This window comes from Choloepus didactylus, chromosome 15 (assembly GCF_015220235.1).
Source record: "Choloepus didactylus isolate mChoDid1 chromosome 15, mChoDid1.pri, whole genome shotgun sequence".
NCBI classification, from domain to species: domain Eukaryota; kingdom Metazoa; phylum Chordata; class Mammalia; order Pilosa; family Megalonychidae; genus Choloepus; species Choloepus didactylus.
The window spans coordinates 86,251,364-86,277,171 of NC_051321.1; the positions used below are offsets into that span (position 1 = coordinate 86,251,364).

General features: G+C 38.9%; 1 protein-coding gene and 1 pseudogene across 6 annotated transcripts in view; one reads left to right on the forward strand and one right to left on the reverse strand.

Annotated features, from left to right (window-relative positions):
• MARCHF8 (membrane associated ring-CH-type finger 8) overlaps positions 1 to 25,808 on the forward strand; it is a 140,062-nt gene that overhangs the window by 44,253 nt on the left and 70,001 nt on the right. For 3 of the 6 annotated variants that reach the window (XM_037803674.1, XM_037803675.1, XM_037803673.1), the window contains one exon: positions 23,042 to 23,221. In XM_037803674.1, the coding sequence (XP_037659602.1) occupies positions 23,120 to 23,221 (102 nt within the window). In that variant the 5' untranslated portion in view covers positions 23,042 to 23,119. Of the gene's footprint in view, positions 1 to 5,518; positions 5,792 to 23,041; positions 23,222 to 25,808 lie in introns of those variants that run through there. The other 3 variants (XM_037803672.1, XM_037803676.1, XM_037803677.1) reach the window with 2 other exon arrangements.
• Positions 22,078 to 22,907, reverse strand: LOC119509961 (annotated as a pseudogene).

Here is a 25,808-nt window from a genome sequence, read left to right on the forward strand (position 1 = left end):
ATGGCTCTACCATAGTAACGAGGACAAACACACTGAAGAAAGCAGTGCAGGCACACAGAGAGCCTTGTCAGCACGGGCAGATGCGCAGATTTGTGGACAGTGGACTGGTCCTGACCTCTTCTTGTCCACCAGAGCTGTGTTCCTTTTCAGCCTCTGCTTCTGCTGGTGTGCAAAGGTTGCATTTTATTGGAAGCATGCAAACTGGAAATAGCATGGCCTGAAAACATTGATAAAATATGAAACAATGCAGTCCCCCCCGAACAGTCCCCCTTGAAATGAAAGTCAGATGTAGGACAACATGCTGGAGAAAGCCACACTATTCCCTTGATGCACTATGCCGTCTTCTAAGGGAGAGGACTCTGCAAAAATATGAAGGAGATGCTTGAAAAGTAAAACCCTGCAGGGCTGGTCAGCATCTGTGTTTGGAGATTGCATCCCCCTACTTGACATTTATGTGAGGCCTTCAGAAATGCATTCTTCACCGAAAATGAGACTGCCTTTTATGGCTGAATGTGTTCATTGATAACATAAAATTTTTACAATTGCCACCTTTGTGGAATGACCTCAGCTTTTAATTTTAGCTCTTTAAAAAAATACATTTAAACTATAGCAGTAATCTATTATCATTACTAAAGGTTTGGGAAATAGAGAAATGAAAAATCATAAGTTCACATCATTAAACTGCTATTAGCATTTTTATGAATTCTCTTCTGGGATTTTTACTTGTATATATATTCACAAAGTTGTAATTATAACGTGTGTGCAATTTGTATTGCCTGCTTTTTATCACACCCGTGTTTTTCTGTTGCTTATAATGACTACATTATATTCCTTTGATTGTACCAGAACCACAATCTACTGGTAAATTTTAGGAAATTAAGGCTCCTTTATGTTTTTCCTCATTGTAAATAATGGTAAGTTGAATGTCTTTGTGCTTGTAGATTTTTGCATATTTTCCCAGGCTTTCCCATAGTTTCTGAACCCCGTTGCCCAGCAGTCTCCTAGATGGGCATCCCATAGACCAAGAGAACACAAGCTGAGCACTCTTGAGCTATGACGGATTTCAGCATATTTTTGTAGAATTCTGTAAAGGAACAAAATGGTTCCCTGAATTATTCTCATTTGCCTTTCCTTGATTGTTAAAATGTTAAGTGATGATCCAGGCTTTAGTTTACAAGCTCTGTTTCCTCATTTGTGAAGTGGCTGGTTCCTATGCCCTGTACATTTTTCTATGGAGATTTTAATGTTTTTCAAATCTATTTATATTGACTTCTTCCATAAAAACAGGTAGTAACTTTCTGTCCTCTATGCTACAAATATTGTCCAGTCTGTTATTTGCCTATTCACTTATTTATTTTTGCTTTTAATTATATAGTTATATCTGTGAATCTATTTTCATTTGTAATATTTTGCCTGTTAATTCTAGGCTTAGAAAGTCATTTTCCCTTTAGTTCTTTAGTATATTCAACTTTATTCTGCTTTTCCGCATTTAAAAAAAAAATTATGCTTAAGTTTTATGTCTGTTAGAATTTATTTCAGCAAATGAAATGTGGGTCTAAATGGATTTTTTCCACTTCCAAATTGTTAACCAGTCATGCTAACACCATCTACTGAATGACATGTCCTTTTCCTTTATTTTTATGCTGCTTTATCAGCTATTATAGTCTTCTGTATAATTCCGTCAGTTTCTGAGCTGTCTTTTCAGTCTTACAGCAGTTTCTTCTTTTTTAATAATGGTTGCCTTGTAGTGTTTTAACATTTCATAGGACTCATCTCTTTGTTGCTTCTCTCGGAGCATTTTATTTGAGCATCGCATTTATTTTCATGCATAACTTTAGAAACATTTTTTCAAGTAAAAAAAAATCTTGCTTTGTCTTTGATTGGAATTGCAGTAAATATATGCATTTAATTTGGTGAGAAGAGACCTTTTAGTATTCAAATATACTTTAAAATCATTGAATGAGATACTGTGTTTTTCATGAAAATTTCCTACGGAGTCTTTATGTAATTTATCCCTAATTATTTTATACTTTTTTGTTTTGTTGGTATATAGGAATATAGGTGATGTTAATATATTTATTTTATACTAGAATGCATTACTGCATTTATAAAAATGTTTGCATTTTTAACTGATTTCAATAGTTCTTAGAAAATTCTTTTGGACCTTGCCTCTTCCACTGTATTATAAATTCTGTTTTTATTTTTAAGTCTTATTTTATTAGCAGAAAAATCTAAACCTATGTTAAATAACAGCAGTGGTAATGGGTTTATTTTGCTTTTTAGTTGAACTAAAATGTGTCTTGAAGTTTTGCCTTATGAGTATAATATTAAATTTTGGTGTGAGACAGGTATTTTTGTAAGTTAGGGTTTCTCTGTTGCTGTTTTCTAAGAGGTTTTAAAATTCTGTATTGTTATTGGGTTTTGTCCTTTGCTTATCCTTTGCACCTACTGACAAACTCCTTATTCTACAGATTTTCCTTGGGAAGCTGATTCCATCCCTGTGAGATCAGGTGTGAGGCTGTGCTGGGCTGTGCTGGTGTCTCTTAGACCAGTGCTTTGGATTTCCCACGGACAAGCCAAGCTCAGTGTGCCCTGGAGGGCTCCTGTGCTGCCCATTCCCCAACCCTCTTCCTCCAGGGCATCCCCAGTCCTGTGGAGGACACGGCCAGGAACCAGGAGTCAGCTTAGCAGCCTCTCTTGTCTTCTGTTCAGATCGTTTCTGTTTTCTTTCCATGTCTGCTGCTTTCTTTCAGGCCTCCGTCATTCCATGCTCTGTATCTGCAGCTGGTCATTACACTCTTCTTTCTGTTTCTTTCCCTTCTTGGGTCCTCTCAGTGCTTTGCACAGGCTTCTCCTCTTTTATATGAAAGCTTCTTCTGATGAAGACAGACCTCATTTACAGCTGTCGGGTCTAGTAGTTCCAGCCACGATGCTGAGATCCACTGTGGAGGGCCAGGGCGCTGCTGGAGCCTGGCACACTGCACGAGGGTACCGGGAGGCCTGGGGACCCCAGGTGGGGGCAGCTGCCCCCCAGGAAGGATGTGGCTGCATCTCTATCTTCTGTCTGTCACTCTACAATCCTTATTCCTCCACAGCATTGTCGTTGGGATGGGCAGAATCCGTCTTTTACCTTGGCTTGTTCAGCTGCACTGCAGGAGAGAGGCTGGAGTCAGCCTTAGGCTTGGCCTTCCCGCCTCTCTCCTTCCACAGAGAGCCTTGTCAACTCTGCTTCCCTCGGGCAGGCCGCCTGGAGGCTCCAAATAAATGCCAGAAAGAACCTGAGGTCACAGACAGAAGCATAAGGGGACAGAAAATAGGACTGCAAAGAGAGGCAAAGCAAACCCACCGGCCTCTGTGATGTGGCAAGAGGAGTCACTGTGAGGGCCAGGGGAAGCAAGCTGGGTCAGAAACCTGGCATCCTGCATGTGCTACCCTTCTTATTTGTCTCTCACAACAACCTGTGAACCCAGAAGAGACTTACTCTGCTCTTTTACAGACAAGGAAACAGAGTCTTTGATCTTCATCAGTTTGACCCAACATGACACAATTGTTAGGGTCAGGACTTAAACTTAGGTCAGGACTTGAACTTAGGTTTCTGATTTCTTCCTTTTTCAAAACCATAGGGTGATAGTGTACATCTCCATATCATCTGAATAAATTGTACAACAGATAGTGCAAAGGAAAAAGTAAACTTCCCCTGCATAATCCACTCTGTATTATTTCCATCTTCTTTTTTTAAACAGTTTTATTGAGTTGTCTTTCATATACCATGTAACTCTCCCATTAAAAGTATCCTATTCAGTGGTTCTTGTGTATACTCCAGAGTTGTGCAGCCATCACCACAACACATTTTAGAACATTTCATTACCCTTTAGCTATCACCTCCCAACCTTCCCCATTCGCCTGCCCTTGGCAACCACTAGTCTACTTTCTGTCTCTACAGATTTGCCTAAACTGGACATTTCATAGAAATGTATCATGCAATATGTAGGCTTTTGTAACTGGTGTCTTCCACTTGGCATAATGTGTTCAAGGTTCATCCACATTGTAGCATCTGTTCATTTCAGTACCTCATTTCTTTTTATTGCCAAGTCATATCCCATCATATGGATATATCCCATTTTATTTATGCATTTATCCAATGGTGGACATTTGGGATTGCTATGAATAATGCTGTGATAACATTGCTTACAAGTTTTTGTGTGAGTATGTGTTTTCATTTCTCTTAGGTACATACCTAGAAGTAGAATGGAATTACTGGACCATATAACTATATTTAACATTTTGAAGGACTGTCAGACTTTTCCAAAGTAGCTGTACCATTTTACATTCCCACTAGCAATATATGAGGGTTTCAGTTTCTCCACATCCTTGCCAGTGCTGTTATCTGTTTTTAATTATAGCAGTAATTAAAGTGGTATCTCATTGTAGTTTGATTTGCATTTCCTTGATGGTGAATGACATTGATCTTCTTTTCATGTGTTTATTGGTCATGTGTACATCTTAGGAGAAATGTCTATTCAGATCCTTTGCCCATTTTTAAAATTAAATTGTCTTTTTAATCATTTAGTTGTAAGAGTCCTTTGTTAAAGCCCAGAAAAAAATTCCTCATCAGATATATAGTTGGCAAATATTTTCTGTCATCCTGTAGGTTGTCTTTTCGCTTTCTTGATGGTGTTCTTTGAAGCACAAAAGTTTTGAATTTTGATTATGTCCTGTTTATCTACTTTTTTTTTGTTGCTTGCGCTTTTGGTATTATATCTAAGAATCCATTGCCAAATTCAAGATCATAAGGATTTACACCTGTGTTTTCTTCTAAGAGTTTTTTAATTTTTCTCTTACATTTAGGTCTTTGATCTATTTTGAGTTAGTTTTTGTATATAGTGTTAAATAAAGGTCCAATTTCATTCTTTTATATATGGAAGTCCAATTGTCCCAGCACCAGTTGAAAAAGACTGTTCTTTGCCCTTTGAATGGTCTTGGCACTGTTGTTGAAAATCAATTGATCATAGATACTTGGAGATATCATGGGTTCAGTTCTGGATCCCTGCAATAAAGCGACTATTGTGATAATGCAAGTCATGCAAATTTTTTGGTTTGCCAGTGTTACATAAAAGTCATGTTTACTCTATACTGTAGGCTACTAAGTGTGCAGTAGCATTATGTCTGAAAAAACCTTAATTTAATAAGTAGCTTATTGCTAAAAAATGCTAACCATCATGTGAGCCTTCAGTGAGTTGTAATCTTTTTGCTGGTAGAGGATCTTGCCTTGATGTTGATGGCTGCTAACTGATCAGGGTGGAGGCTGCTGAAGGCTGGGGTGACTGTGGGAATTTAAAATAAGAAAGCAGTGAAGTTTGCTGCATTGACTGATTCTACCTTTCACAAATGGTTTCTCTGTAGCATACGATGCTGTTTCATAAAACTTTACCAGCAGTAGGATTTCTTTCAAAATTAGCATAAGTCCACTCAAAACCTGCTGCTGATTTATCAACTAAGTTTGTGTAATATTCTAAATCCTTTCTTGTTATTTCAACAGTGTTCACAGCATCTTCAACAGGAGTAGTTTCCATCTCAAGAAACCACTTTCTTTGCTCATCCATAAGAAGCAACCCCTCATCCTTTAAAGTTTTATCAGGAGATTGCAGAAATTCATTCACATCTTTAGGCTCCACTTCTTAATTCTGGTTCTCTAGCTGTTTCCACCACATCTGCCATTACTTCTTCCACTGAAGTCTTGAACTCCTCAAAGTTATCCATGAAGGTTGGAATCAACATCTTCCAAACTCCTTTGAGTGTTGATATTTTAACCTCCTCCCATGAATCACGAATATTCTGAATGGCATCTAGAATAGTGAATCCTTTCCAGAAGGATTTTAATTGATTTTGCCCAGATCCATCAGAGGAATCACTATGACAGCTGTAGGCTTACAAAATGTATTTCTTAAATAATAAGACTTGAAAGTTGAAATCACTCCTTGATCCATGGTCTATAGAGTAGATGTTGTATTAGCAGGCATGAAAACAGCATTAACCTCATTTATATCTCCATTGAGCTCTTGGTTGACCAGGTGCATTGTCAGTGAGCAGGAATATTTTGAAAGGAATCCTTTTTTTTTTTTTTCTGAGCAGTAGATCTCACCAGTGGACTTAAAATATTCAGTAAATCATGTTGTGAACAGATGTGCTGTCATCCAGGCTTTGTGGTTCCATGGGTAGAGCACAGGCAGAGTAGATTTAGCATTATTTTTAAGGGCCTTAGGATTTTCAGAATGGTAAGTAATCATTGGCTTCAACTTAAAATCACCAGCTACATTAGCATCTGGCAAGATTCAGCCTGTTCTTTAAAGCTTTGAAGCCAGATGTTGACTTCTCCTCTCTCACTATGAAAGTCCTAGATGGCTTCTTCTTCTTCCAATAGAAGGCTGTTTCTTCTACCCTGAAAATCTGTTGTTTAGTGTAGTTACCTTCATCAATTATCTTAGCTAGATCTTCTGGATAACTTGCTTCAGCTTCTGCATCAGTGCTTCACCTTGCACTTTTTTATTATGGAGACGATTTCTTTCCTTAAACCTCATGAACCAGCCTCTGCTAGCTTCAAACTTCTCTTCTACACCTTCCTCAACTTCCTCTCAGCCTTCATAGAATTGAAGAGAGTTAGGACCTTGCTATGGATTAGGCTTTGGCTAAGGGAATGTTCTGGCTGGATTGATCTTCTATCCAGACTACTAAACTTGCTCCATATCAGCATTAAGGCTGTTTCACTTTCTTATATCATTCCTGTGTTTACTGGAGTAGCACTTTCAATTTCCTTCAAGAACTTTCCTTTGCACTGACAACTTGGTGTGAGAGGCTTAACTTTTGGCCTGTCTCAGCTTTTGACCTGCCTTCCTCACAACGCTTAATCATTTCTTGCTTTTGATTTAAAGTGAGAGACGTGCAACTCTTCCTTTCACTTGAACATTTAAGGGCCATTGCAGGGTTATTAATAGGCCTAATTTCAGTATTGTTTTGTCTCCAGGAACAGGAGGGCCCAAGGAGAGGAGAGAGATGGAGGAATGGCCGGTCAGTGGAGCAGTCAGAACACACACAGCATTTATCAATTACGTTCATTAACTTAACTGGGCACGTTTCATGTGTCCCCAAACAATTACAGTAGTAACATCAAAGATCACAGATCACCATAACATATATAATAATAATGAAAAAGTTAGAAGTATTGTGAGAATTACCAAAACGTGACACAGAGAGGCACAAAGTGAGCACATGCTGTTGGAAAAATGGCGCCAATGGACTTGCTCGATACAGGTTTGCCACAAACCTTTAATTTGTAAAAACCACTATTTCTGCAAAGTGTACTACAGCAAAATGCAATAAAATGAAGTCTACCTGTTTGTTGGGTTCATTTCTGGACTCTCCATTCTATTCCATTGATCTGTGTCTCTTTTTGTGCCGGTACCACAGTCCTGGTTATTGTTGCTTCATACTGAGTGTTGATATTGGAAAGTAAGGGTTCTCCAACTTTGTTTGAATTACTTTGGCTATTCTTGGTCCTTTGAATTTCCGTCTGAATTTTAGGATCAGCTTGTCAGTTTCTGCAAAGAAATCAGCTGGTTTTTGATAGGGATTTTGTTGAATCTGGAGGTCAGTTTTTATTGCCATCTCAACAATATTAAGCCTCACAATCCCTGAACATGGGATGTTCACTTCCATATTCTCATACAACCAACTTTGGCGGCCTGGTTCTTCTAGATATGGATGTTTATCTTAGGTATGCAAGTGAGCATTTATAAGAGAGCTTCTAGTAGAATGGAAGTCCTCTTGCCTGAAATGTCAGACATAGTATAACTATTGCTCTTATTTAAAAGTGAGTTGAATTGAGAGAGAATAGATCATACCAGGAAATTAAGCAGAGAAATGCCATGAGTAAACACCTGCTTTATGCTTTTAATATGAACTTTCATATAAAATGCAACATGGTCTATTTTGTGTTCTGTTTTCTAAAATTATAATTTTTATTCTAGATATCTGGTATCCGAGAGGGATTACTCCAGGCAGATTTTCTCTCATATCACAGAGTTGCATGAGTGAGACACGCTCACATGGCTAAAGGAGGGAAGTCTGTCAGAACTCAGCAAAAAAATTAAAACCATAAATAATTAATTGGTTGTGTTTCTTAATTGTTTTGGATTCTGATTAGAATGAGAATTTGAACCATATTGCCTTGCTGCTTATTTAGTTGTTACAGGTTTAATGCAGAGACATTTCAAGTGCTTTGAAAATATGTCATTGATATCTAAACCACAGGCAGGAAAGGATGGAAATATTTATCATATTCAAGATCATATAAAATACATTAGTATATGAACTTTGAAAATCAGCCTTTAATACTCATGACCCTTGATCAGTTCCTTTTTATAGACTTAACTGGAAATAAGAAGTGATAATTTCTTACTGCTTCTGTGCTAATATGCACAAACTCTTTGATCCTGCAAATCTACTCACGATTCTTCTAACTACTTGATTCATGGCCTTTGTCCTGAAATGCTTGCACCATCTCATTCTCTACTCCAGACCTGTTCCCCCATTTTCTTGGCTCTGACCTGGTCACTCATTTTTTGTTTATGACCCATATCATTCCTTGAATTTCACTCTTGGAAAAACTGCTCAACCTCTGATATCCATTCTTGGCCAGAATTCACATTTGCCCCTTTGAATGGGCCGCTTCTGCCTTCCCCACAGACACTCCTGTGATTCATCCCAGATTTGTAGGCCTTACCCTGTGGCATGAGCTATTGTTGCTCTTTGCCCTTCTGGGCCTTCCCTTCTCCCAAGAGCAGGACTTGAACCCAAAAGTGAAGCAGCAGCAACAAAGCAACACAAATAATAAGCAGGATTCTAGATGGCAATCGCCAGGTGAAGATGTGAGTGATGCTGGATTTCTGGGTGGACTGGAGGCTGGGATATCAAACCAGGTAGCTGGCATAGTGCCATCCATTTACACTTGTGTTTCTCCCTGGGCCTGTCATGGCCATGTGCCAGTGATGTAATAATGATGATGATTATACCAGAAACACCAGGGCAGCTACTGGCATGATATATGGTGGGACTGCGGGCATGGTTGGCTTGACTAAGTATTCCAAGATGCCACGTGGGGTTTATTATCTGTAACAGAGGACTTCAGTGCATTAGTGATGAAAAAACTGCTCACCACAGATTATTCTGATCTCCCAGAGAGTCTAAGCCAGCTTTACAAGTAGGTGCTGCTTGTCTTGTTTAATGTGCTTGAATACAACTGTTCCTACCATTCTGGGGGCAAAGTGCTCCATCTTGTGTCAGCTTCGTCAGAGGCTTGACATAGAGTAGGTCATGGATTCTGAAAATTTTATTTTACTGTTTTATTGGTTATCCACAATCACCCTTCTGCTATACAATTGGATTTTTAAAACAGATGATTCTTTTACCGTATTTTATCATCTGTGTTGATCCCTTCCAGTTTCTTGTTCCTTCCTATTGTTTGTTGATTAGACTCTTGTGAAGGAATCTGTTTCAGCTTGATGAGTGACACTGTGAGAGCTGGGACTGTAGCCCCCAGCCAGCAGCCTCACAAGAACTACCTTTGGTGCAGAGCAGAGTTGGGGGAAAGATGGGGTAGACAACTGCCTGTCAGATGTGACCGCGGGTTGTCAGACCCTACTCTTTACCCTCCTGCCAACCTTACCCCCTTCAAATGCACAGCTGATAAATGGAAATCCCCCAGTTAGAGATTCATTCTTTTAGTTTAAGGATTAAACATTATTCCATTAAACTTTTAACCTGGATCACTTGGATAATTTATATTTAATGTGTTTTGTGTTCAGAGTTTGACAGATCTCAGTGGAAGAAGGGGAGGAGAGGGTAAGAGAAAGAGAAAACACCCAACTCAATAACTAGACACTATGGAGGAATGTGGGAGAAAACCAGAGAAGGGGCCAGGGTGCGTGGACTTGGTGAGGCAGCATTGTATAAGCTACTGTTTTATCCACAGGCAGCACTGCCATGGCATCAGGCAACCAGGTAAACACTTCAATGTCCTTGGTGACCCCCATCTTCCTTGGAGAACCCTGTAGAGGCAGGAGTCAGTAAACTGCTGTCCGTGGGCCAAATCTAGCCAGCCACCTGTTTTTGATAGTGAAAATAAACTTTATTTTTTTAGTACATTTGCTGCCAGCACTATACTGGTGTATGAGTTCTGAAAGAGAAAAGAAAATACAAGCCTTCTATAATAAGCTTTCCTTTGCCTTTTCAAGCAATTCTAAAGAAAATACACTTCAATTCTGCTTAGCATTATGGGTTGGGGAATTGAACACTTTTTCCATGATAAAAATATAATTATGGTGGCCCCAATCTTGATAATTTGTAAAGGATAGCATAAAAAAGGCTCATATAATATACCAGTAATGGAGGGGTGTATGAAGATGGCGGACTGGTGAGCTGTATGTTTTAGTTACTCCTCCAGGAAAGTAGGTAGAAAGCCAGGAACTGCGTGGACTGGACACCACAGAGCAATCTGACTTTGGGCATACTTCATACAACACTCATGAAAACGTGGAACTGCTGAGATCAGCGAAATCTGTAAGTTTTTGCGGCCAGGGGACCCGCGCCCCTCCCTGCCAGGCTCAGTCCCGTGGGAGGAGGGGCTGTCAGCTCCGGGAAGGAGAAGGGAGAACTGCAGTAGCAGCCCTTATCGGAAACTCATTCTACTGATCCAAACTCCAACCATAGATAGACTGAGACCAGACACCAGAGAATCTGAGAGCAGCCAGCCCAGCAGAGAGGAGACAGGCATAGAAAAAAAACAACACGAAAAACTCCAAAATAAAAGCGGAGGATTTTTGGAGTTCTGGTGAACATAGAAAGGGGAAGGGCAGAGCTCAGGCCCTGAGGCGCATATGCAAATCCCAAAGAAAAGCTGATCTTTCTGCCCTGTGGACCTTTCCTTAATGGCCCTGGTTGCTTTGTCTCTTAGCATTTCAATAACCCATTAGATCTCTGAGGAGGGCCACCTTTTTTTTTTTTTTTAATCCTTTTTTTCTTTTTCTAAAACAATTACTCTAAGAAGCCCAATACAGAAAGCTTCAAAGACTTGCAATTTTGGCAGGTCAAGTCAAGAGCAGAACTAAGAGAGCTCTGAGACAAAAGGCAATAATCCAGTGGCTGAGAAAATTCACTAAACACAACTTCCCAAGAAAAGGGGGGTGTCCGCTCACAGCCATCATCCTGGTGAACAGGAAACACTCCTGCCCATCGCCAGCCCCATAGCCCAGAGCTGCCCCAGACAACCCAGTGTGACGGAAGTGCTTCAAATAACAGGCACACACCACAAAACTGGGCATGGACATTAGCCTTCCCTGCAGCCTCAGCTGATTGTCCCAGAGTTGGGAAGGTGGAGCAGTGTGAATTAACAAAGCCCCATTCAGCCATCATTTCAGCAGACTGGGAGCCTCCCTACACAGCCCAGCAGCCCAGAACTGCCCTGGGGGGACGGCACTCACCTGTGACATGGCACAGTCATCCCTCAACAGAGGACCCGGGGTACACAGCCTGGAAGAGGGGCCCACTTGCAAGTCTCAGGAGCCATACGCCAATACCAAGGACTTGTGGGTCAGTGGCAGAGACAAACTGTGGCAGGACTGAACTGAAGGATTAGACTATTGCAGCAGCTTTAAAACTCTAGGATCACCAGGGAGATTTGATTCTTAGGGCCACCCCCCCCCTCCCTGACTGCCCAGAAACACGCCCCATATACAGGGCAGGCAACACCAACTACACACGCAAGCTTGGCACACCAATTGGACCCCACAAGACTCACTCCCCCACTCACCAAAAAGGCTAAGCAGGGGAGAACTGGCTTGTGGAGAACAGGTGGCTCGTGGACGCCACCTGCTGGTTAGTTAGATAAAGTGTACCCCACAAAGCTGTAGATCTGATAAATTAGAGATAAGGACTTCAATTGGTTTACAAATCCTAAAAGAACCCTATCAAGTTCAGCAAATGCCACGAGGCCAAAAACAACAGAAAATTATAAAGCATATGAAAAAACCAGATGATATGGATAACCCAAGCCCAAGCACCCAAATCAAAAGATCAGAAGAGACACAGCACCTAGAGCAGCTACTCAAAGAACTAAAGATGAACAATGAGACCATAGTACGGGATACAAAGGAAATCAAGAAGACCCTAGAAGAGCATAAAGAAGACATTGCAAGACTAAATAAAAAAATGGATGATCTTATGGAAATTAAAGAAACTGTTGACCAAATTAAAAAGATCCTGGACACTCATAGTACAAGACTAGAGGAAGTTGAACAACAAATCAGTGACCTGGAAGATGACAGAATGGAAAATGAAAGCATGAAAGAAAGAATGGGGAAAAAAATTGAAAAAATCGAATGGACCTCAGGGATACGATAGATAATATGAAACGTCCGAATATAAGACTCATTGGTGTCCCAGAAGGGGAAGAAAAGGGTAAAGGTCTAGGAAGAGTATTCAAAGAAATTGTTGGGGAAAACTTCCCAAATCTTCTAAACAACATAAATACACAAATCATAAATGCTCAGCGAACTCCAAATAGAATAAATCCAAATAAACCCACTCCGAGACATATACTGATCACACTGTCAAACACGGAAGAGAAGGAGCAAGTTCTGAAAGCAGCAAGAGAAAAGCAATTCACCACATACAAAGGAAACAGCATAAGACTAAGTAGTGACTACTCAGCAGCCACCATGGAGGCGAGAAGGCAGTGGCACAATATACTTGAAATTCTGAGTGACAAAAATTTCCAGCGAAGAATACTTTATCCAGCAAAGCTCTCCTTCAAATTTGAGGGAGAGCTTAAATTTTTCACAGACAAACAAATGCTGAGAGAATTTGCTAACAAGAGACCTGCCCTACTGGAGATACTAAAGGAAGCCCTACAGACAGAGAAACAAAGAAAGGACAGAGAGACTTGGAGAAAGGTTCAGTACTAAAGAGATTCGGTATGGGTACAATAAAGGATATTAATAGACAGAGGGGAAAAATATGACAAACATAAACCAAAGGATAAGATGGCTGATTCAAGAAATGCCTTCACGGTTATAACGTTGAATGTAAATCGATTAAACTCCCCAATTAAAAGATACAGATTCGCAGAATGGATCAAAAAAAATGAACCATCAATATGTTGCATACAAGAGACTCATCTTAGACACAGGGACACAAAGAAACTGAAAGTGAAAGGATGGAAAAAAATATTTCATGCAAGCTACAGCCAAAAGAAAGCAGGTGTAGCAATATTAATCTCAGATAAAATAGACTTCAAATGCAGGGATGTTTTGAGAGACAAAGAAGGCCACTACATACTAATAAAAGGGGCAATTCAGCAAGAAGAAATAACAATCGTAAATGTCTATGCACCCAATCAAGGTGCCACAAAATACATGAGAGAAACACTGGCAAAACTAAAGGAAGCAATGGATGTTTCCACAATAATTGTGGGAGACTTCAACACATCACTGTCTCCTATAGATAGATCAACCAGACAGAAGACCAATAAGGAAATTGAAAACCTAAACAATCTGATAAATGAATTAGATTTGACAGACATATACAGGACATTACATCCCAAATCACCAGGATACACATACTTTTCTAGTGCTCACGGAACTTTCTCCAGAATAGATCATATGCTGGGACATAAAACAAGCCTCAATAAATTTAAAAAGATTGAAATTATTCAAAGCACATTCTCTGACCACAATGGAATACAATTAGAAGTCAATAACCATCAGAGACTTAGAAAATTCACAAATACCTGGAGGTTAAACAACACACTCCTAAACAATCAGTGGGTTAAAGAAGAAATAGCAAGAGAAATTGCTAAATATATAGAGACGAACGAAAATGAGAACACAACATACCAAAACCTATGGGATGCAGCAAAAGCAGTGCTAAGGGGGAAATTTATAGCACTAAACGCATATATTAAAAAGGAAGAAAGAGCCAAAATCAAAGAACTAATGGATCAACTGAAGAAGCTAGAAAATGAACAGCAAACCAATCCTAAACCAAGTACAAGAAAAGAAATAACAAGGATTAAAGCAGAAATAAATGACATAGAGAACAAAAAAACAATAGAGAGGATAAATATCACCAAAAGTTGTTTCTTTGAGAAGATCAACAAGATTGACAAGCCCCTAGCTAGACTGACAAAATCAAAAAGAGAGAAGACCCATATAAACAAAATAATGAATGAAAAAGGTGACATAACTGCAGATCCTGAAGAAATTAAAAAAATTATAAGAGGATATTATGAACAACTGTATGGCAATAAACTGGACAATGTAGAAGAAATGGACAATTTCCTGGAAACATATGAACAACCTAGACTGACCAGAGAAGAAATAGAAGACCTCAACCAACCCATGACAAGCAAAGAGATCCAATCAGTCATCAAAAATCTTCCCACAAATAAATGCCCAGGGCCAGATGGCTTCACAGGGGAATTCTACCAAACTTTCCAGAAAGAACTGACACCAATCTTACTCAAACTCTTTCAAAACATTGAAGAAAATGGAACACTACCTAACTCATTTTATGAAGCTAACATCAATCTAATACCAAAACCAGGCAAAGATGCTACAAAAAAGGAAAACTACCAGCCAATCTCCCTAATGAATATAGATGCAAAAATCCTCAACAAAATACTTGCAAATCGAATTCAAAGACACATTAAAAAAATCATACACCATGACCAAGTGGGGTTCATTCCAGGCATGCAAGGATGGTTCAACATAAGAAAATCAATCAATGTATTACAACACATTAACAAGTCAAAAGGGAAAAATCAATTGATCATCTCAATAGATGCTGAAAAAGCATTTGACAAAATCCAACATCCCTTTTTGATAAAAACACTTCAAAAGGTAGGAATTGAAGGAAACTTCCTCAACATGATAAAGAGCATATATGAAAAACCCACAGCCAGCATAGTACTCAATGGTGAGAGACTGAAAGCCTTCCCTCTATCAGGAACAAGACAAGGATGCCCGCTGTCACCACTGTTATTCAACATTGTGCTGGAAGTGCTAGCCAGGGCAATCCGGCAAGACAAAGAAATAAAAGGCATCCAAATTGGAAAAGAACAAGTAAAACTGTCATTGTTTGCAGATGATATGATCTTATATCTAGAAAACCCTGAGAAATCGACGATACAGCTACTAGAGCTAATAAACAAATTTAGCAAAGTAGCGGGATACAAGATTAATGCACATAAGTCAGTAATGTTTCTATATGCTAGAAATGAACAAACTGAAGAGACACTCAAGAAAAAGATACCATTTTCAATAGCAACTAAAAAAATCAAGTACCTAGGAATAAACTTAACCAAAGATGTAAAAGACCTATACAAAGAAAACTACATAACTCTACTAAAAGAAATAGAAGGAGACCTTAAAAGATGGAAAAATATTCCATGTTCATGGATAGGAAGGCTAAATGTCATTAAGATGTCAATTCTACCCAAACTCATCTACAGATTCAATGCAATCCCAATCAAAATTCCAACAACCTACTTTGCAGACTTGGAAAAGCTAGTTATCAAATTTATTTGGAAAGGGAAGATGCCTCGAATTGCTAAAGACACTCTAAAAAAGAAAAACGAAGTGGGAGGACTTACACTCCCTGACTTTGAAGCTTATTATAAAGCCACAGTTGCCAAAACAGCATGGTACTGGCACAAAGATAGACATATAGATCAATGGAATCGAATTGAGAATTCAGAGACAGACCCTCAGATCTATGGCCGGCTGATCTTTGATAAGGCCCCCAAAGTCACTGAACTGAGTCATAATGGTCTTTTCAACAAATGGGGCTGGGAGAGTTGGATATCCATATCCAAAAGAATGAAAGAGGACCCCTACCTCACCCCCTACACAAAAATTAACTCAAAATGGACCAAAGATCTCAATATAAAAGAAAGTACCATAAAACTCCTAGAAGATAATGTAGGAAAACATCTTCAAGACCTTGTATTAGGCGGCCACTTCCTAGACTTTACACCCAAAGCACAAGCAACAAAAGAGAAAATAGATAAATGGGAACTCCTCAAGCTTAGAAGTTTCTGCACCTCAAAGGAATTTCTAAAAAAGGTAAAGAGGCAGCCAACTCAGTGGGAAAAAATTTTTGGAAACCATGTATGTGACAAAAGACTGATATCTTGCATATAGAAAGAAATCCTACAACTCAATGACAATAGTACAGACAGCCCAATTATAAAATGGGCAAAAGATATGAAAAGACAGTTCTCTGAAGAGGAAATACAAATGGCCAAGAAACACATGAAAAAAATGTTCAGCTTCACTAGCTATTAGAGAGATGCAAATTAAGACCACAATGAGATACCATCTAACACTGGTTAGAATGGCTGCCATTAAACAAACAGGAAACTACAAATGCTGGAGGGGATGTGGAGAAATTGGAACTCTTATTCATTGTTGGTTGGACTGTATAATGGTTCAGCCACTCTGGAAGTCAGTCTGGCAGTTCCTTAGAAAACTAGATATAGAGTTACCATTCGATCCAGCGATTGCACTTCTCGGTATATACCCGGAAGATTGGAAAGCAGTGACACGAACAGATATCTGCACGCCAATGTTCATAGCAGCATTATTCACAATTGCCAAAAGATGGAAACAACCCAAATGTCCTTCAACAGATGAGTGGATAAATAAAATGTGGTATATACACACGATGGAATACTACGCGGCAGTAAGAAGGAACGATCTCGTGAAACATATGACAGCATGGATGAACCTTGAAGACATAATGCTGAGCGAAATAAGCCAGGCACAAAAAGAGAAATATTATATGCTACCACTAATGTGAACTTTGAAAAATGTAAAACAAATGGTTTATAATGTAGAATGTAGGGGAACTAGCAATAGAGAGCAATTAAGGAAGGGGGAACAATAATCCAAGAAGAACAGATAAGCTATTTAACATTCTGGGGATGCCCAGGAATGACTATGGTCTGTTAATTTCTGATGGATATAGTAGGAACAAGTTCACAGAAATGTTGCTATATTATGTAACTTTCTTGGGGTAAAGTAGGAACATGTTGGAAGTTAAGCAGTTATCTTAGGTTAGTTGTCTTTTTCTTACTCCCTTGTTATGGTCTCTTTGAAATGTTCTTTCATTGTATGTTTGTTTTCTTTTTAACTTTTTTTTCATACAGTTGATTTAAAAAAGAAGGGAAAGTTAAAAAGAAAAAAAGAAAAACAAGGAAAAAAAAGATGTAGTGCCCCCTTGAGGAGCCTGTGGAGAATGCAGTGATATTAGCCTACCCCACCTCGATGGTTGCTAACATGACCACAGACATAGGGGACTGGTGGTTGGATGGGTTGAGCCCTCTACCATAAGTTTTACCCTTGGGAAGACGGTTGCTGCAAAGGAGAGGCTAGGCCTCCCTATGGTTGTGCCTAAGAGCCTCCTCCCGAATGCCTCTTTGTTGCTCCGATGTGGCCCTCTCTCTCTGGCTAAGCCAACCTGAAAGGTGAAATCACTGCCCTCCCCCCTACATGGGATCAGACACCCAGGGGAGTGAATCTCCCTGGCAACATGGAATATGACTCCCGGGGAGGAATGTAGACCCGGCATCGTGGGATGGAGAACATCTTCTTGACCAAATGGGGGATGTGAAAGGAAATGAAATAAGCTTCAGTGGCAGAGAGAATCCAAAAGGAGCCGAGAGGTCACTCTGGTGGGCACTCTTATGCACACTTTAGACAACCCTTTTTAGGTTCTAAAGAATTGGGGTAGCTGGTGGTGGATACCTGAAACTATCAAACTACAACCCAGAACCCATGAATCTCGAAGACAGTTGTACAAAAATGTAGCTTATTAGGGGTGACAATGGGATTGGGAAAGCCATAAGGACCACACTGCACTTTGTCTAGTTTATGGATGGATGAGCAGAAAAATAGGGGAAGGAAACAAACAGACAAAGGCACCCAGTGTTCTTTTTTACTTCAATTGCTCTTTTTCACTCTAATTATTATTATTGTTATTTTTGTGTGTGTGCTAATGAAGGTGTCAGGGATTGATTTAGGTGATGAATGTACAACTATGTAATGGTACTGTAAACAATCGAAAGTACGATTTGTTTTGTATGACTGCGTGGTATGTGAATATATCTCAATAAAATGAAGATAAAAAAAAATACCAATAATGAATGCCTCCCTCTCAAAAAATGATTATAACTAGTGTAAGAAATTAGTATCAATAAACTGAATGAAATGTGCATCAAAATGCACATAAAAATATATTTCTATTTCCTCTCTTTTTAACTCTGAAGATATTTTCCAAATGGATTTTTTTAATGCACAGAAATGAAAGCTATCTATTGCAACTCTGGAGAGATTTAAAACCCAACAGAGTTAAAATAATAATGCCTAAATTCAAGTGGATCACCTTGCTGTAAATAAATGTCAGAAATCTCTTAATCATATAAAGATTGCTCAAGATTTTAGAGATAAGTTGTGAAGGCCAAAGTTACCAAGAAATAAAACCTCATTTGAATTTTATCACAAAAGTTATCAATAATAGTAAAAGATAACAGAACTGTATAGAAAATTTGCATCTACGTTGTTTTTTAAAAAGATAACTGAAATAGTTTTTCACCTATCAAATACAAAATTTCTCAAAATCCCTTAAAAAGTAGTGAAACTTCTCATTCAGAGTTTCGTCTCCTCTTTGAAGTGGAATAAACGGGAAAATGATTGGGTAGTTGTAGAAACACTATCAGATGATTTTCTTTAGGTCAACCATTCACTACATGAAATCACAATGAAAACTTTTATGTCCCAAATCTCCCAAGATTTTAAGCTACAGTCTTTCTACAAACATATGATGAGGTAAAAGAATGTAAAGTCATCCTTCTTCTTAGCTTCTATCCATTTGCCAATCTCTATTTCATTTTACTAACATCCCTGATAAAGTAATAAAGTCTTTCTTTCTACGGAGGAAAGTAATTCTGTCTTTGTCGATATCAGTAGAACAGCCAAGTGTGACAGTGAGCACACATAGCCACGCAGCCAAGTGTAATCCCTGGATAAAGACTTGAAAAGACAATAAGGAGAATACATATCCAAAGTGGAAATACTTCACAATCGAGTTGCAGAATGTGTTTTTCATCAGTGTATTTTGAGGAATGTAGCGCTTTCCTCTCTTAGTCCTCCACATGATATGACTTAGTCCACCATTCTGTAGAAAGCACAGGCACCTCCTCTTTCAAATCTTTTTTATCCTTTATCAGGGAATGTTCCATGTCACCTGAATGCTAAGTTGCCACTATTTAAAAGTGGGTAAAAGCGATCATTCCTGCCTCTGTAACACTTTTACCTGCAGAAGCAACTGAAATGTCATTCCTCAGTAGATTATCTGCATGAAGTGCATGATAGTGCTGTTTCCTGGAACCAGATGAATCATCATCCGATATCTAATTACAGTAAGTTGTGTTCCAAAACTTGTGATCAGCAATAAAAAATTCTAAGAAAGGAATCTTCATGATCCAAATGAGCTCAGATATGGAGCTTTTCCTATCATCTTTCTATACTAACCTAATTGCTGACATGTAAAAAGTGGAATATGCTTATAAAAGTCTGGCTGTTTCCATATAGCCAGTACTTCATAAATGTTTGCAATATTCTTAAGTTTTTCAAAAACAGCCTATTAGAAATAGCACTTCTTAAACAAATGAGGTATAAAAATTACCAAAAATGTATTATAGTCATAACCATAGTCTTTGGAATAGTATTTAGAAAATTCATTTAAAAAATACAAATGAATAAATAAATTGAAAACTTTTATTTTCACTAAGTTCCTCCTCCCCCTTTAGAGTACAAATAATTCCTGGGTATAGGACTTCAATTTAAAGAACAAAGAAACAAATAAACAAAAAAACCCAAAATTCATGGAGAGTGCTGTTTCTCAACATGGCTGTAGGAAAAACTTAACTCAAGGAAGTGTATTGATTGAGGCTAGGCAAAATTGAAGTAAATACACACTCAACACAACAACTATAATTCAGCCCAAAAGAGTGAATGATCCCCTACCCAAAGTCTACCATTAAATGGGGTTGGAATGGGAAAGTTGTAATCTGTGTGTTTTATCTTGCTTTTAATATAGGATGGATAATGCATTCTTTACAAAAATTATCTATTTCAGAAGCTAAATTTTACTTAATATTTTGACAGATCCACTCCACATTTCTTAGCTAATTTCTGTATAAGTGTGAGTTTTTACATTACTAATCATTGTACTGGTATATAGCTAAATCAACTAAATATTAGCCTATGTAGTGTTGTTCAAAAGATCTAAAAACAACAAAGGTCTATGTTTACCAAAAAAGGAGCTTTGAAAAATGAAAACAAACCAGAAGAAAGCAATAATGTTCCAAATGAATGGCACTGGACAAATTACATATAACAGATAACAGATTTAGATAATCAGGTGTCCATCAGTTTTTCTCATAAGGATAAAATGCTTGAGGAGGATCAAACATTTAGCTGCTATATAGTACTAGATGTTACAATTGGTATAAAAGATAAATGTTTTTTTTTTTTTTAATTCAGTTTTATTGAAATATATTCACAAACCATACAGTCATCCATGGTATACAATCAACTGTTCACAGTATGATCATATAGTTATGCGTTCATCACCACAATCTATTTCTGAACATTTTCCTTACATCAGAAAGAATCAGAATAAGAATAAAAAATAAAAGTGAAAAGAGAATACCCAAACCATCCCCCCATCCCACCCTATTTGTCATTTAGTTTTTACTCCCATTTTTCTACTGATTTTTTTTCAATTTTTTAACTTTGTTTATCAAAAAATTAAAAACAAACAGGCAAACAACAACCAAAAAAACCCCACAACATTTCAAACAAAGCAATGGATTAAGGAAAACAAATAACCTAAAATAACTACTTTGCTTCCAATATGTTCCTACCATACCCCAAGAAAATTAATAAACCATGTCCAGAGGAGTAAGAAAAACAAATAATCTAAAATAACTACATTGCTTCCAACATGTTCCTTCCATACCCCAAGAAAATTAACAACCCCTAAGAAAACAAAGGAATAAGAGAAAAAAAAAACCTAAAATAACTCTATTGCTTCCAACATGATCTTACTATATCCAAGAAAGTTTACAAACCATAATCATAATCATAATCTGTTCTTATTAGATTATCATTCCCCCTCCACTAATTGGTATCTCTAGGTCCCCTACATTCTACAGTATAAAACATTGTACATTTTTCACAGAATTCACATTAGTGGTAACATACAATAAAAGATAAATGTTTTTAGACAAAAATAAAAATGCATCTACAAAGCAAACTTGCAAAATCTGTAGTGACTATTCGTAAAAGGCTCTCTTCTCCGATGGTAATATCCTTTAGCACGTATCCAGGATAGACTAATTTTCTGATACAGTAGCAGTCCTTTTATATACTTTTATTTACTATTATAAAATTCCAAAAACACATAAATATTCCTTGTACCATGTGCTATGCACCAATTTGGGACAGAATGTTAAAATGGTAGTCATGGCTACCATTTTGACAGTTCAACATTACACCTCAAAATTTCTGCCTTCTGTACACAGCATTTGTTGAGGGCCCCAAAGGGATGGCAGACCACCGCTACATTGAAAAGTTTATGATGGAATGCCTCCAAATTAGAGGAGGGGGGTAGGGTTGGGGAAGTAGGCAGGGTAGGAGAATTTTAAAATAATACTGCTTGGGAGTGTATATGTTAAGATAGCTACTATATCTTGTCTATCCTTTATCTTAATCTTGAAAAACTGCATGTTCATGCAAAATAAAATTCTACTTTATAAGAAGAGGAGCAGTCTGTTAGGAAAAGCATATTCTGTTAGGGGAAGATGTGAAGACATCTCTCTCATAAGTGCCACTTTACTTGGCAAGTCTTTTGGCTATATGACTATCCACTATTTCAACTCATCCTGACTGTATGCATTAGTTAGTATCTCCAGACACTGGTCGTTCCTTTGGGGATATCAAAATTTGTGATATTTTTTGGCCACCTCCTTGACAATGTGCAGTTTGGGAAGCACGTTGCAATCAGCTAATGTCATTTCATTGCCATCCAGAATTGTACATGTAGAAAATTTAATATCCTTCATACTATTCTCATCAGTTTCATCAGGGAGGAGAGAATTCAGATATTCATCTAGTTTCTGTAGTGTTTTCAAGAGACCTCTCTCCAGTGCTTCATTAGCCCCTGACCTTGAATTCTGGATATATGCAGAGAGTTTGGCAGAGATGTTCATTCCAGCAGTATTTGATTCTGGGTGCTTTGGTGAAAGCTTTAGGTACTTGGAGGGTATATGACTTCCTCAAGAAATTCCTCAATCTTCTCTACATCCGTTTTGACTTCATTACTGAAAGTTATAATGGCGGGTGGGTCACGGGAGCCAAGTTCTGCAGGTCTGCAGGCTTCCTGTTAAGGTCAGCGGAAGTGACACTAAGTACAACTCTTTTGAGCCAAAGAATTGGGAAGAACCTCTGGGAAAGGGGCCATTTGCTGTGCTTTCACCATCACTGCCAGCCGGGATGAAGAGCGTGACGATGGGCTCTTTGTCCTCCTCCTTCAGCTGGTTCAAAAATATTCTTATAATAAAGGATGACACTGCCTTGTTTTAAACCTAAGGAACTTAGGGAAAATTAATCTCTGATTATACATGTACTTGATTCACCAGCCTCTTCCAGAAGTTTTCCTCTTATTTCTTGAGAAAATGTTCCAATTTTTCCCCTGAATATTGTCTTCTCTTGTTTTTGAAGGACAGGCATTATGTCAGACACTAACTTAAACATGAAGATGAATATGATAAAAATGTAAAATACAGATCCCACTGTTAGAAATCTGTTTTAGCTTGGCTGTGTTTCTTTTCTCTTCTCTCATGATTTCTCTCTTCCTCCCTCAGCTTGAATTCCATGGCCCAAAATGATTCTGCCAGTGGAGAGCCTCATCCGTAACGGGGAGGGCCAGACCGGGGGCTGGGATGAGCATGCCGCTGCAGCAGGCCTCTGCCATCCCCTCCCAGGATGTCACCTCTGCCAGAGCCTGCAGGAGTAAGACCAAAGAAAAGGAGAGGGAAGAACAGGTAATGGGGGGTTGCCTTCAGTTGCACTGCTTTGTTAGCTTTTCATGACGCATGGTCCAAAAGCCGTCCTTAAGCCCTGAGGATCAGGGTTCTCTCCGGTCATATGCTGAAAAGCACAGTGCTGATAGGTTGTACTCAGAAGAAATGGTTCTTCATTCGGTGTCTAGGTCTTCAGATTTTGGTGTAAATTTATTCTGCTTATAAATGGTTCTAAGTGACCAATTTATCTTTCATTGGTTAAGACTACTCAATTACTTCTGGTAAACTGCTGAGGCAAAGATCTTTAGAGTCTCAGAACCTGATGCAAAGAATAAGTTTATTTGAACCGTAATGTTTTGAGTGCCCCTGCATACTAGTCACTCTGCTTGATACAGAGGTATTAGGGTTAACGTGACGGAGCCTCCTGCCCTCACCCAGCTCGTGATCTGGCCATGAAACCTGACAGTTACATACTTGTAGAGTCAGTGAAAGTCAGTGATGGGGGAAGTTCAGTCCCCCCCATCTCAGTCCAAGGGGTCAGGAGAGGCTCCCTGAGAAAATGACACTTAAGTGGAGGACCTGCACAGCGACCTGGAGTTACAGAAGAGAGACAGAAGAATGTTCTCAGTAGGGGAAATAGAGCATGTTAAAGGCCCAACGTTTAGAGCAAAGTGTGTTCGAAGAGGTTAAAGTAGAACAGCGGAACGTAAAGAATGAACTGGGTAATGGCAAGATAGGAATTGGAAAGTTAGCAGGATTTCCTTTAAGGAGTTTGGATTCATCTTTGGAAAAGAACATTCAGATTTGTATTCTTGAAACTTTCACTCAGGCTAATTTTTAGAGAATAAGTTGAAGGAATAGTAGGAAGACAGGAGGATTATTGAATAGCCCTCCCACTTTTTATGTAAAGGGCCAGGTGGTAAATATTTTAGGCTTTGTGGGCCAGACAGTTTCTTGCGTTTACTCAGATCTGCCATTGTAGTGCAGAGCAGCCAAAGCCAGTGTATCAGTGTATGGGCCCGGGTGCCAGTGAAACTGGCAGCAGGCTGAAGTTGGTCCACAGGCCGGAGGTCGTCAACCCTTAGCTGTGGAGAAAGTTGACGGTGGCCTAGTCTCCAAGAGGGGCAGTGAGGTGGAGCGTTACTTTAGTTTATGAATCCACTGGGCTTGATGATGGGGTGTGGGGAGGGAAAGGGCCAAATTGAGGGTGACTCTCCCCTCTACCTCATCTGTACAAACGTTTGCTCATTAGCTCTCAGAGCATTCCTGTTTTGGAGTTGAACATAATCTTTGCATATTTCTGTCAAGAATCCTGGTTAAATCTAGAATTTGTTAAGTCTTGTTTGAATTTGAATCATTGTAGTCAGCGGGGCACCTTTCTTTCCGTCATTCCGTAAATATTTATTTTTACAAATCAGGACTATCATAGTTTTTGACATGTGTCCCATAAGAATTGCCAGAGGTCTTTTTTTTTTGGTTCGCTTGCTTTGTCAACTTACAATCTTTCTGTTTTACTGAACTCTTGGGAGGAGGTATGTCGTCAGAATTGGTTGACATGCCACCTGCAGGTGGTGGTGGGATGGATGGTTTGTGGATGTAGTGTTGTTTTTAGTATTACTTTTTCCTCTACTTGCTAGGTCTGGGAGAATACCCCCAAATATCTTTTTCATACTCTTTATTTAATCAATGGAATATTCATTCAAATTAAGTATTTTCTTGTAACCTTTAGTAGCCAATCTGGGTTTTTATATACCACCAACTAGAACATTTCTTTAGTCTAGGAGCTTGACTCTACCAATTAGAGGCTACCAGTTCATTGTGGTATCGAATTTAGACACCAGATGGTGGGGATTTCTTGGTATGTATATGAGGAAGCTATACAAACTTGTTTGGAATAGTGATCAGTAAGGCTCCCAGACAAAGGAAGATGTCCAAAACTTTAGTCCAGAAAGGGGCATTCTTTTTATAGGTGGGTATTCAATAAATGTTTATTGAATTGATCTATTTGGTGGTTTTTTTAAGGTTTAAAGTAGCGTTGACCAGCCGTGTTCATAGAATTGGAGTTTTGATTGGTGTTGGAAAGAAAGTGCTCAGTGCAGGAGCACTTTGAACTCGTGACAATTCAGGGAATCGTGGTGCTGAGGAGAGGCAAGGTGGGAGGGCGTGGAGAGTGGCTAGGATGGGAGCTTGCCGGACCCGGTGAGAGCTCTGGCAGCAACCAACACACTGCTGAAAATCCAGTTGTTTCCAGAGTCTGCAAGGTGGTGTCAGCATTGGTGTGGAGGTAAATTTTTGCCCAGCAGAGCCCATTTGCCTTCATCCAGTTCCCCTGGCACAAGTTCAACCCAAAAGCTTTTGGGACAGTTTCTGAGTTCCTGATCCTTCTTTGCTTGGAAAGTGGACCAGAGGAGGAGAAGAGAAGCCACACTGAGGCGCCCCTGCCTTACATCACCTCATCTCCTATCTAAGCTGTAATTACAAGGTTTATCTCAGCCTCTGGGATAATATGAGACAGTTAAGACGCTTCATTAACCATTTTATTCCTGTGATGCCTGTGAGAAGAGAGGAGCATTACACATTCCCAGGAAGTCAGCAGAATCAAATTATC